We start from the raw sequence: 13,377 nt of genomic DNA, 5'->3' as shown, positions 1-13,377 counted from the left end.
GTGTTACCGCCAAAGTATATAGGCAGGGTATAATCATTCCATAGCGGAAGTGACTGAGGCTCAGGAACCTTCTGGCAGGATCCAAGTTTGTCTGAGTTCAAATCTGTGCCTCTTTGTTCCTAAATGAATAGCCTAAGTCTACAAAGAATGAGCTATACATGACAAAGCAGAGATAAAATTAAAACAGGAACACCCTAACAAGTAAATTAAAATGTTGTGTTCCATGTACACCTTGAAGACTTTCAGCATTTTTGTTTTAGCTAAATGCATGATGCCAATGCATGATTCAGAAAATACACGCAAGCTAATCAGTAGCTACTCATGGCTAAAGGTTGTATTGGCACCATGCACATATTAGTCTCCCTCAAGACTCTTGCAATTCCTTTTCTCTTGGTCTGGGGTGTTCGCCAGGCAGCTAGTGTCCACCTAGCTTTCTACTTATTTATCTATTCTGCTTATGTAAATATCACATAGAAACAGCACCCCTCCCCCAAACCAGTATTCCCCTATTTTCTTGTCCAACTTCGTTTTCCTTCATTGTACCCAACATATCACACAGCATTTATTTGTCTTCTGTCTCCCACTACCAAGTGTCACCCAGGAAGGTCTTTATTTGATGATTGCTCTATCTCCAGAAAATAAAAGTAGCTAGGGGACAACAGCTGTCTAGCAAATATTTGTCAAATAAACAAATGAGTAAACCTGACCACTTAGTTCTTGTGATGCACAGAAACAGTGTAATATGACTTAGCTTAGCTTACCTCTTAGGTGAGTTATAAAAATAAAATTTTCTTTCCAGAGCCTATTTAACAAAGGGCAGTTACTGTAATGCTATTATTTCATTCTTCCTAACCATTATCCTTTGGGGTTCTCTATTAAGGATTTTGAGAAAATGCCAAGACATTTTGAGCTTTACCTTTTACACAGTTTAATGAGAAAGTTACTTGTCCTCCACTAAAATACTGAGATCAAGGGAAGATTCCTGCCTGAGGTTACAGGCCACAGAAGCTGCTATGTCTGAATGTTCTGCAAGGTGTCCATCAGGAATTGGTTCCGAGCAGCTGCAGCACTTGGAGCCTTCTGACCCTCAATGCAAGCATGCTAGGTCACAGACAGAACTCAGCTGTGAACTGAGTAAAACTTCTGCCACTTGATTTCCAGTGGTCTTGCTTTAGTTGGCTAGTTCCTACTTCAAATTTTTCTACTGCTTGCTACAGTTTTAGAATTGAGGGGCATGCCAAGTACATTCTGATTTATTTTTTTACTTTAAGGTAAGCTACATTTTGGCTACCAGATTCATACTTTCAACTTAATGAAAAACTCTCTCTCTCTCTCTTTTTTCTCTGCTCCCCTACTGTATTATTTACCATGGCAGACTCAAGTTATCCCTTCCTGCATGTGTCTTTCTTGCTGGATTCTAAGCTCCTTCAGAGTGTCATGTTTCCATTCTACTGTGAGCATCTGCTCCCTGCCAGTCCATCAGAGTTTACAGATCAAGGGTCTTAAAAAGAGGCCGTGCGGGACAGATGGTGGGAGCAGAGTGTCTATGGCTGAATCCTGGCGTGGGTACTGTGTGCGAGCTCAGTTTAGTTACTCAACATCTCTGTGTTCCCATCCCCCCATCAGTAGATAAGGATTAACAACAGTACACATCTTAACAAAACTGTTGTAAGAATGAGGTGTGTTAGCTAACAAACACAGAATTCTTGTGCCGGGGTGATTAGTTCATTATATGTAATAAATACATTTGTAGTGCTTCCTAAATACTAGCATTCAGTAAGCTGAAAGACTGGATGGCCCTTTCATGGCTGTCAGCCAATTCCAAAGCTTAAACAGGGCAAATATGTGTCTGTCTGACACCATTCACCTCGCGGGAGCCATCTCCAGTTCACTGGTGTTCAGACAAGATGCTAAAATTCAATGCATCACTCTTGTTCTCATCCCTAGCTTCCTGATCCAGGTTCACACAAACCTGTGCAGGGGTGAGATAGCTAGGAATACGTGTATAAATGAATAGCCTAATAGAAGACCCTAAGACCTTGGCCTCCAACAAGCTTGAGGGAAGCTTCAGGGCTGTCTGGCAGGGGATGCTCCGTGCCCCTGTTGCCTCACCTTGTGGAACTGTGGCGGGTAGATACGAGCAGCCCCGTGGTTCAGGAGCAGCTGGTAACAGATCTCAGGTTGGGCGGCCGGGCGCACCGAGGTGACCTTCAACACATACTGGATGGCAGCGCAGCCATTGATATCCATGAGATTGGCTTCGGCACCAGCTTCCAGCATCATGTGCATGAGGACGTGGTCGCAATTCCAGGCTGCCTTGTGCAGGGGAGACTTGAAGTCATCATCCCGAGCATTGACCTCGGCCTTGTGGTCGAGCAGCATGCGGCAGATGAGGCGGTGCTCTTGGCTGTACTCCTGCTCTTTGAAGCGGAGGGACCAGTAGGCAGCAATGGCCAGTGGGGTCTCCATGTGTGCGTTCACGCTGTCCACAACAGCGCCGTGCTCCACGTAGAAGGCCACCAGCTCTGAGAGGCCGAAGTGGGCAGCTGTGTGCAAGGGCGTCTCTTCATCCTGATTGTTGGTCTTCATGTTCACGTTGGCCCCTGTGAAGAGAAATGGAAGAAATGATGATTTAATCCTACCTCATGGTCACAGTCTCTCAGGTTCACCAAACAAGAGTGTTGTCATTGATTCTTTCAGTTTCTGGCAGCCAATCATTATCCACTTCTGCTACCGCCACCAGGTTCCCCTTCTGGTCCCCATGGTAATCACTCCTTGGAAACAACCAGCGAATGTACCCAGGTCCAAGAACAAAGGGTTGTTCCCAGAAGGCTGGCATCTCTGAATCTGAGTTACTACTCGCAGATGGACTTGAAAACATCATTAACTCCTCAACCTCTACAGTTTTTATGAATAAATTATTAGCCAATATGATGTCAAATACAGACCATGTAGCAGCCTTTAAAGTTGATACAATCACTTCAAACGGCATCAATTTTTGTGACTGTTTTTCTCCTGCAATGTAGGCAAACTTCAGTGTATGGAAACTGTGCTTGTCCTTGACTGAAATGGCAGGATAGAGCCACCTACACCTATGAGGTTCCTTCTAACACAACAGGAGAAAACTATACACACACACACACAAGTTCACTCCCAAGCTAGCCTCAAGACAACAGAACCTAGCATAACAGGAATAATAACTGAAAGAAACACATTCAGAAATCATAACACATTTGATTTATGATCGACAAAGGATAATAAAAATATGAATTGTTTTGCGCTGGGAAAGCTCTTTAGAAGTTACTGAATTCAATCCACTTATTTAACAAACCAGGAAGCTGAAATGAATTTCATTTTTCTGCTAGGGAATGTTAACTACTAGAATGGCCAACTTGAAAACCTGAAATTTCCCTTCCTTGTTTAATTGAACGGGATGAACCTAAGGGGCCACCACTATAATCAGTTCTATTGGAAATTGTTATAGCTTCAAGTATAAATCAGAAGAGATTATTATTTATTCCAGCAACTACTATTTATTAAGCACTTAACTACATGAACATTCTAAGCATTTATATATTCTAAGCATTTATAGCATTTAGCTATAAAATCATGGCCTCATTGAATTTTCACAGCAGTCCTTTTTAACAGGTGCAGTTTTTATCCTGATTTTACAGATGAAGAAATTTATACTTGGAAAGGTCAGAAATTTCTCCCAAAGTACACCATACTAACAATCAAAGCTGAAGTCTGAGTGAATACAGCCTGGCTTCCTTGGTGTTGAGCTTAGTGGACCTCATCGGTCCTTCCCTGGAGGAAAAAATCTTACGATTTTTGACTGTCTTTTGGATATGAAATCTAGAACACACTAGAGAACTAATTGTTCCATTTTGTTCACTTGTGTATTGTTTATTTAGTCCTTGATTGATGATCTCCTCTGACCCAACGGGGAACAGCTAAGAAGGAAGGGTAGCATAGTGTCCAGCCCCCAGAGAGGTGTCTAAAGCCTCTAGCAGGTGCCACCCCTGTCTTGCAGAAGGCAGGATTGTAACACAAGACCATCAGTGTCCTGCTCAAGAGTTCTGGTTGAGGTCTGCCTTCAGGCCAGCTCTGCTACGGCACAAAGCATCCTGTGCAGGGTCCTATGCGGAGCCAGTTACAGCACTGGAGAACTCCCAGGAAAGAACAGAAGCAAAGTGTTGGGCGACAGTGTCAGGATCAACTTGGAACACACCACACTCTGTTTTCTAATGGACTTGGAGGTTGAATATTGTTCCTAAACTTCCCCATGCAAATAACCAGGCTGTATAATTTCCTTCTCTGCGTAGCAGCTCCTTGTTTTTAGACATGAACCGTGTCCTGAGGTACAATTCTTCTGGGGAGTCAATAAAATAGGAGGATTTGATTACTCACTGATTTGAGACCTTGGGATTTATTCAAGAAAGCAGGGGCCAGAAATATACATTCTTTGGAGCTTTTGAAAGCATGTTTTGGAGGTGGATTGGAGCCCACCCCTGATGAAGCTTCTCACTAGCGCACATGCTGGGAGGTAGTGATGGTTCAGGTGTTCAGGTCATTGTCACTCATACAGGAGGCCTGGATTAATTTCCAAGATTTTGGCTTTCATTATTGCAGGCATCTGGGGAGTGAACCAGTAGATGGAAAACCTGTCTCTTTTCCTGCCCTCCCTCCCTTCTTTCAAATAAATAGAATATTTTAAGATTCTAAAAATAAGGGGCCAGCTTCATAGCTGCTGGCATCCCATATGGTTTGCTGGTCTGTGTCCTGGCTGCTTCACTTCCAATCTAAATCTCTGTTGATGGCCTGGGACGAGCAACAGAGGGTGGCTCCAGTCCTTAGGTCCCTGCACCCAGGGGGAAGACCTGGAGGAAGCTACTGCCTCTGGACTTTGGATTGTCTGCTTCCAGCCATCGTGGGCATTGGGGGGTTGACCCAGAGCAACAGAAACCTATCCTTCCACAGTTCTGAAGATCCGGAGTCTAAAATTCAGGTGTCAGCTGGCTCCGTTCCTTCTGCTGTCTTTGAGCATGCGCTGAAAGTTTTACCTAGATTGTCTCACTCCTTATCAAACAAGCAAGTATTCTTTAGAAACATCTATTATTCACAGCATACATCTCTTTCTTTCCTAAGCAGGGTATTTCCTGCACGTTCTGGAGCTGTTTTTCCAGCCTGTTTCTTCGTCAACGATGTGACGTGGTGCCATGTCAAGTTCATTATTAACTGTCATCAAAGCATATTTTCTGTTGGCCGCTTAGCTCTCGTTTCAGTTTTGCCCTTTCAGTCTGCAATCTAGGAGAAATAGATTTGTGTGTATCCCCAAAGTCTTGTGTAAATGAAATCTTAGATGAAACAGTATTTCCTTTTAGTTTCCGTTTCTCTCACTCACACATGCTACAGTTTGGAGTTGAGAACCTGGTTCAGATCAATAAGCACCCTGACTCCCTCCTGTTGTGAACCTCAGCCTTCAAGCTGTCTTCCAGGAGGGCTCCTCTTCAGCTCTCCGCACCTATAACTTCACGAAGTCCCACGGCTCTCCCATTCTCACCGAACACATTCATACATTGCTTGATCTTTCTTTGTCCCTGTTCTGACGTCACCCTGCAAAATGCTCACACTTGGGATTTCTAAATCGTCCGGGTCCGATTGTTTCATCATTACCCAAACTTCCACTGGCCTCTCCTGCAGTGGGTTCCCTGCCGGCGGCATCCTCGGCCCCACCCTACTGGACTTGACCAGTTACAGCTCTAGCTTACCTTCAGCTAAGTCACTCAACACTGCCCTGATTGCCATCCTGTACTCATTTTTTCTCCTACAGCTTACATTTGAGCAAAAAAAAAAAAAAAAAAATCCACTACTGTGATGCCACTCAAAGCCACAAAAGTTGATTTCTCTCTCACACCTCATCCTTCGTGGCTTCAGGGACCATCAAGAGCCAATGCCCTGACTTGATCTTTCTCAAATCCAGGCTGTCTTGGTCTACAGCTTCGCCACCTCCATCTGAGCTTTCGCCTCATGCTCTTACTGCATGGGGGGACCCTGGTCCAACATTTCTTCTCATTGTGTCAGCCTAGCCCTCAGTGCTATTTTTTTGTTGTTCACAAATATAGAATAATCACAAGTCTAGTGAACTGTAAATGTGAGACCAGCAGATGTGGCTTTCCATAAACCTAGATGTGTAAGGACTGCCTAACGGTGAACGCAAGTTATTTGCACCACAGTTGAGATGCTGCCAGTTGCAGTCATATGAGCAAGCCAAACTTGCTGCCCAGTTCAGTGCCCACCTTGGCCTTCCTGCCAACAGGCATCCAGGGAGGTGGCACGTGACGGTGAAGTATCTCGTCCCTACCACCCACAGGAGAAACCTGGATCAAGTTCCTGGCTTCTGCTTTGGACTTTGTATATGAACTATCACGTGGAAAAATCTGTTTCTCTTTCTGTCCCTCTGCTTTTAAAATAAATAAAACATCATCTTTAAAAAAACAGAGAAAGTATTTAACCAGATATTTTCATGAAATGTTATATAAATGGTCACTAACACAGAGAAGAAAACGTTACACAAACCAAAACCATAGTTCCAGGGCTTGCACAGGGGCCAGGCAGGCTAATCATCCACCTGCAGTGTCAGCATCCCATATGAGCACCAGCTTGGGTTTCAGCTGTTCCACTTCTGATTCAGCTCCTTGCTTATGATCTTGGAAAACATCAGAGGATGGCTCAAATTCTAGGGTTCCTGTACCCACATGGGAGAACCAGAAGAGGCTCCTGGCTCCTGGCTTAGGATTGGCTCAGCTCTGGTCATTATAGCTATTCGGAACATGAACTGGCAAATGGCAGATCTCTCTGTAATCTGCCTTTCAAATACAAATAAATAAATCTTTTTTTTTTTAATTGCAGTTTCAGGCCTGGTAATGTAATCTTCTGACTAAACTCCTTGTCTTGCATGTGCCAAGATCCCAAATGGGTGCCAGTTCATGTGTCTTGGCTGCCCCTCTTCCCCTCCAGCTCCCTGCCTGTGGCCTGGGAAAGCAGCCGAGGACGGCCCAAAGTCTTGGGACCCTGCACCCACATGGGAGACCCGAAAGAAGCTCCTGGTTTCCTGGCTTCAGATCAGCTCAGCTCTAGCAATTTTGGCCACTTGGGAAGTGAACCAGCGGATGGAAGATCTTTCTCTCCGTCTCTCCTTTTCTCTGTGAATCTGATTTTCTAATAAAAATAAATCTTTTTTTTAATGTCAGTTTCATATCCACTAGGATAGCTATGATAAAAAAATGCACAGACAGGCAATAACCAATGCTGGCAAGGATGTGGATCAACGGGACTCCTTGTACACTGCTCACAGAAATATAAAGTAATACTACCACTTTGGAAGACAGTATGGTGAGTGTTTAAAAAGTCAAACACAGTTTTACCACACGATCCCAAAATTCCAGCATCTTAGCATTCCTAGAAATATAATCAAGACAAATGGGTTCACATAAAAACTACATAAATGTTCATAGCAGCATAATAATAACATAATAATACCAGTCCAAAGTGGAAAGAACTCAAATGTCCATAACTGATGACAGGATGAATAAACTGTAGTCTCCCTAATGCAACGGAATAATATTCATTAAAAAAGAATGAAGTGTTGATGTGTTTGATTTGTTTCACAAGAAGAAATCCAAACACAGAAGCTCAACTCTTAAAGGAGTCCATTTACACAAAAAATCCAGAATCAGCAAGTCCCCAGAGCAGGCAAACAAGCGGTTGCTGGGAGCAGGGATGAGGACATGGTGAGGCTAGTTGCTGACGGCCACAGGACAGGCTTCCTGTTGGATGAAGCAATGCTCTGACTTGCACATGGTGGGGGATACAGAACAAATATTTACAGGGCTCCTGCTTTGCACCATCAAGTCTTCTAGGCTCTTGGGTCAGGCTGGTAAACAGGATAGTGAATATCGCTGACTTCACAGTCCCATATCACTTAGCACTAGGCATCCATTCTGCAAACATCCTAGAGTCACTTAAACTGTGCATCACCTAGCTACCACACACACAGGCCTATTGCTTCTCTTACCACACGCCTGTGCAGCCCATTACCGTGTGCTGACCACTGTGGACAAGCGTAACCCAAAGGTCAGCAATTGTGTATCCAAACACAACTAGGCATGAAAAAGGCGCAACAAAAATATCAGGTAACAGGAATCTCTTAGCACCATGGTACTCTAATTTTTGAGATCACTGTGGTTCACGCAGACTACCGTTAGTGGGATAGAGTATGGCTGTATTGGAAGCCATGGGACTAAATGGGACCATACAGGTTTGAGCTCAGATGGTGAAGACACTTCCGGCAGAGCGCAGGGGTATGCCAATGTGGAAGGAGCCCCAGAGCCAGCAGACAGGACAGAAGCAAGGCTCATGGGTAAAGCGGCACACCCACAGCCTGGCTCTGTAACTGCTTATTAAAACAAACCACTTCACTCTTGATCTGTTCTCACAGTTCATCCTCCTTCAATAGCTACCTGTATGTATGTAAAAATATATATATTTATATATATTTTAACCACAGCAAAAACAGGAAGAAAATATCAGACTATTTCCTTGTGTCTCCTGAAGCGAATCTTTTTCATATCAAAGCTCATCTGCCAACTCCTCCAAATACAGCTCGCATCCCTCAGGAGGCAGTCTATTTCACAGAGCCCATGTTTATTTGATCATTTTGTTTGTATTTTTCATTGACTTAACCTTCAAGAAAATCTCTCACTAAACACGCTATTGGAGAGCAGGCAAGAGGCTGCCACTGAGCCCCGTCACCTTCCACTTACTTTGGTCTTTATCTTTTTAATTCCATAAACCCACTGATTAGAATTTAGCAAAGTAACCGTTGATAAGACTGAATCATTCATACTTGGGAAAATGGGCTACCGCCACAGTATTTTGCACTAATCTTGTTGGCCTGCTAAAGTGAGACCCTATCTTACAGTTGGGATGGTGTTCTCAGCGAAGGAAATGAATGCTGTTATTGTCATTCATCTGGAAAAGGGATTAAGCCTGAGGAAATTTAATAAAAGAGAGAGAGAGAGAGAGAGAGAGAGAGAGAGAGAGAGAGACTGCAAATTTGGAAAAAGTGAGTAAGAACTTTTTCTTCTGCCCAGGGATACAAAAACATTGTTTGTCCTGGACTCAGAGCGAGAGGCCTGGACCAGCCCCAAGGTAGACGTGAATGGTCCAGGCTGCACGCAGACGGGACAGCAGGGAGACCACGTGGTACACGCAGGGCATTCAGTCAGCAGGAGAAAAGAATCAACCAAGTGACAAGGGGCTGCCTTCCTTCAGGGCCAACAGCAGCAGCCAAAGCAATGATGACAAAGTCCAGCTCCAGAGAAGCCAACTCCCTTGACCATGACCGAGAGTGCTCCAGGGCCCAGGCAGTACCTGGACCCCTCCTACAGCCGATGGTCAACAGAAAGAACCACTGTTGGGACTGAGGTGAAGTTTCTGCTGTGATCCCCTGAGCCCACGGTTCATGTCAGGCCCTTGGAGAAAAAGATTTCCTGCTAATGCGGAGATCTGGTATGCCCAGGGGGACCCATGCATGGGAAACCAGAGGTGGCACTTCATGATGGTTTAGAAGATGCCACAGGCAAAGGGGCGGGGGTGAGAAAAGAGAAAAGTATTGGCTCCAGCTCCCTTTGCGCCCTCTGGCCGCCATCTCAGCCCCTTAGTTCCAGAGAGCTGGCAGGTTCCCTTCCAGTTTGGGATGGAATTGTTTGTTTCTTACACAAAGGCAGCTGTAGAGTCACCCTTCACTGTGCCGGCAGGGTAACACGCCCTCCATGCCGGGCCAGAGACTTGGCAGCAACCTCCAGGTGGACCAGCTGCATCACCCTGCCAGATCCTGACGAACCACACATCATGAGTCAGCTTCGGGACTTCTATTTCCACACTGCATAAAACAAGCCCTCGGGCCCGGCCCAGTGGTCTAGCAGCTACGGTCCTCCTTGCACGTGCCAGGATCCCATATGGGCGCCGGGTCTAATCCCGGCAGCCCCACTTCCCATCCAGCTCCCTGCTTGCGGCCTGGGAAAGCAGTCGAGGATGGTCCAAAGCCTTGGGACCCTGCACCCGCATGGGAGGCCCAGAGGAAGTTCCTGGCTCCTGGCTTAGGATCGGCGCAGCACCTGCCATTGTGGTCACTTGGATATTGAACCATCGGACAGAAGATCTTCCTCTCTGTCTCTCCTCCTCTCTGTATATCTGACTTTCCAAGAAAAATAAATAAATCTTTGGAAAAAAAAAAAACAAGCCCTCAAACATCTCTCCTCTCTCTCAGTAGATTCATACACAGACATACATATACCTTCTTGGCTGTGAAAACTGTCAACAGAGCAGCATACAGGAGGACCAATGGAGATGCCTTCCTTCTGAGGCCCCTTCAGCAGAACTTGTGTCCTACAGCTTCTAGGGCCAACCCATTCTGCAATTCACAGCCTCCCCTCTCTGCCTTCCCAGCCAGCAGTGGTAAGGGGTAGCCTTTTCCCATTGGAGCAACACGGGCTCCTCCCACTGTCCCATTCCCTACACCGCAGCCACAGTGGCCCCAAGGCAGTATACAGGGGGATCTTCATACCATCATATATGCAAAGCCCCTTCCACGAAAGGTACCACATTCGGAGGTTCCAGGAATGAGGACACGGGCACCCTTGGAGGTCTGTTAGTTGGCGGACCACAGCGCTATAATTTTTGGCCCTCAGATGAGAAGCTGGGGGGGCTACACCAAGGCCAAGTGCAATGCTTGAGGTTCCAGTGTGTACCTCTCATCAAGCTAGAAGCCATCTTCCTCCTGAAAGCCAATGTTTGCCCAAGTCTGCCCTGTGACATATGGGCACCAAAAGATGCACCAAGTAAAATCTCTGTGGTTGAATACGTGTCTGCATTCAGTGCGCCTCTGCATGTTTGAAATTCCCAGAGGAAACATCCTGAGGGGCCCCCATGGCAAGGGACTCTAACCAGAGTTTTACCCAGACTCATTTGACAAGAAACTCTTTTAAAAAGACAATCACTGTTTAGTGCTGGAAAATTCTTGTTGGACAAGACAAAAATGCCCACACAGTCCAGGTGGAGAGAGGAGAGCCATACAGAACCCATGAGTCCTTGTTGGAGTTTCTGAGAGTTGACGCCAATTATTACCCATTATCTCCATTTAGCAGACCAGGGTTGAGACTGAACGAAGTTAAATTCTGCCCATTTACAATGACAGTGAAGGAGCAAGGCGAAGTTTAAACCCAGAATCTTTGGCATTGTACTTGAGTTCATCTTTTCACATCCCGTCAAAGCTCTTGGCCAACCCATGACAAAATCCCACCTTTGTCTTGCTAGCTATAGCAGGGAAGGATCGAGTGTTACAGATCACAATAACCTATTTTCTCTTCATCAGGAGCCGTGAATAACACAGTTCTAGAAGGCTCTGAGGAGCTGGCACTTTTCACCAATGGACACACCAGGCCCAGTGAATAGAACAAGGCAACAGATAGTAGTATCAGAATGGCCTGGAAACTAATTGTGCAGCAGAAGGAGGCAGCACCACCTAGTGGCCAAAGTAAATCCTCTGCTTTGAGGTCAACCTGCAGTTAAAACCTAGTTTGGGTTAAGCAACTTGTCTAAGATGCAGGGTTTGAACCTGCAAGTGGCGATGAAAGGATTAATGGAGAGGAGTGGAGGGGAGCAGCAGTGGGGGGAGGGGAGGGGAAGGGAAAGCAGGGGAGGGGAGGGCGTCTCTTCCTTTGGGTTTTCCTGAGTAGAAAGCTTCAGGAAGCCACCGTGTGCTTGCTTCTTTGCCTGATTCTCAGTCTGATGCTTTTGCCACTTCTGTTTGCTTTCTTGGTTAACTTAATGGAAAGCTGAGATTGCAACCGCAGGCTGTTGCTTGATTTAACCGCCACAGCTCCACTTCTGGGCCCTCAGGCACCCTTTTAGAATTGTTTAGATTATCTCCTATAATTTATTACTTAGCAGAGATTACCAAGAAAACGCTTGCCTTTTATGAATCAAATGGCTTTTGCTAGATGGTATTTCAAATGTTCAGGGGATAATAAGATCCAGTCTCCCCTCAGTGAGAAACAAACGAGAGAAGTGCTGACAGAAAAAAATCAGATCAAATCGAATGGCAAAGAACCAAGGACATGTCATCCCTGCACCGGCAGTTTCCGACACTTTCAGTTACAAAACAAGGATGCTATGGCCAGGCTGCAGGTTCACAGCCCAGTCAGTCTATGTGGCATTTTTAAGATTTTTTTTTTTTTTGCTTTATTTCTCCAAAAACGGGGGGGGGGGGGGCTGAGTTATCGTCTGATGGCTCATGTCTTCATTCCCTAACTGCCCACGTGGCAGAGACTGCGACACAGCTTGAAAGCCACAGAGGTGACCGACGGTCTCCAGGCAGGTCTCCCACGTGTGTACCAGCAAGCCAACTGCCTGCGTCATCACGCACTGTCTTCCAGGGCAGGCGTCAACAAGAGGCTGAAAGGGGAGCTAGGCACCAAGGGTCCTCCCTGATGGCCTTTGAGAGAAGTTGGTGCCAGCAAGGAGAAGGCTTTGCATGCCACACACAACAAGCTAGGGCATTGACAGCCACTCCCTCCACCCCTCGGAGGAACAGATCAGAGGCAGCCTCCCAAGTGAAGCCAAAACAGCGAGAGTTTGGATTTAAAAATGACTACCAACAGCTCGGTGGCAGGGATGCCCCACTTGTACCAGACGACGGCTATTATCTTAAACCTCGCTGGATCACATTGTTGGAGGCAGAAATTAACTAGATCAAAGTGTCCCTTTTTAAAAAGTCTTAGTGTAAGGAAAATAACAGATTTTTTTTTTTATCTTATTCAATCACCAATCTCCACCCTTGCTGGTGCAAATTTGGAAGACACAAACAAGGCATCAGGCAGAGAAGGAATTAGCCTCCACGTTCAGGGTCGGCACGGTGACCTCGAACCTTCTCTCTGCTAGAGAACCGCCAAGGCAGGGAAATAGTTGCTTCTTCGTTTTAGAAGAAGCATCGAGAGTTTTCACGTCTTTTCACGTCTTTTCACTCAGCACACAGGGTTATACCCAGCGTCCTGTTCACACATTTTTTTTTTGCTCTGCTTTTTGTTTTAAGAAAGGGCTTTAAACACATCTTCTTGTCAGGAAGCTTTCTCAAGCTAACAGAATTTTCTTACAGCATCTTAGCTTCTCACGTATGTTGTGTCTCCTTAATAGAAACTTTTCTCCTAGGGTTTCAACGATCCCAGATGGATTCATCCTGAACTCGAGCTAGACAGAACTGCCTGAGCCCAACACGCTGTGTGAACAGAGGCCTTGTTTAACTTCTCTAGAGTT

General features: G+C 45.6%; 1 protein-coding gene across 2 annotated transcripts in view; it reads right to left on the bottom strand.

The window, feature by feature from the left end:
* Positions 1-13,377, bottom strand: part of ASB4 (ankyrin repeat and SOCS box containing 4) — a 44,487-nt gene that overhangs the window by 15,024 nt on the left and 16,086 nt on the right. For both annotated transcript variants that reach the window (XM_058678343.1, XM_004582318.3), the window contains exon 3: positions 2,113-2,603. In XM_058678343.1, the coding sequence (XP_058534326.1) occupies positions 2,113-2,603 (491 nt within the window). The remainder of the gene's footprint in view (positions 1-2,112; positions 2,604-13,377) is intronic.

Source organism: Ochotona princeps, chromosome 20 (assembly GCF_030435755.1).
Source record: "Ochotona princeps isolate mOchPri1 chromosome 20, mOchPri1.hap1, whole genome shotgun sequence".
In the NCBI taxonomy this organism is placed as follows: Eukaryota; Metazoa; Chordata; class Mammalia; order Lagomorpha; family Ochotonidae; genus Ochotona; species Ochotona princeps.
This window is presented reverse-complemented; position numbering and strand designations above follow the sequence as displayed.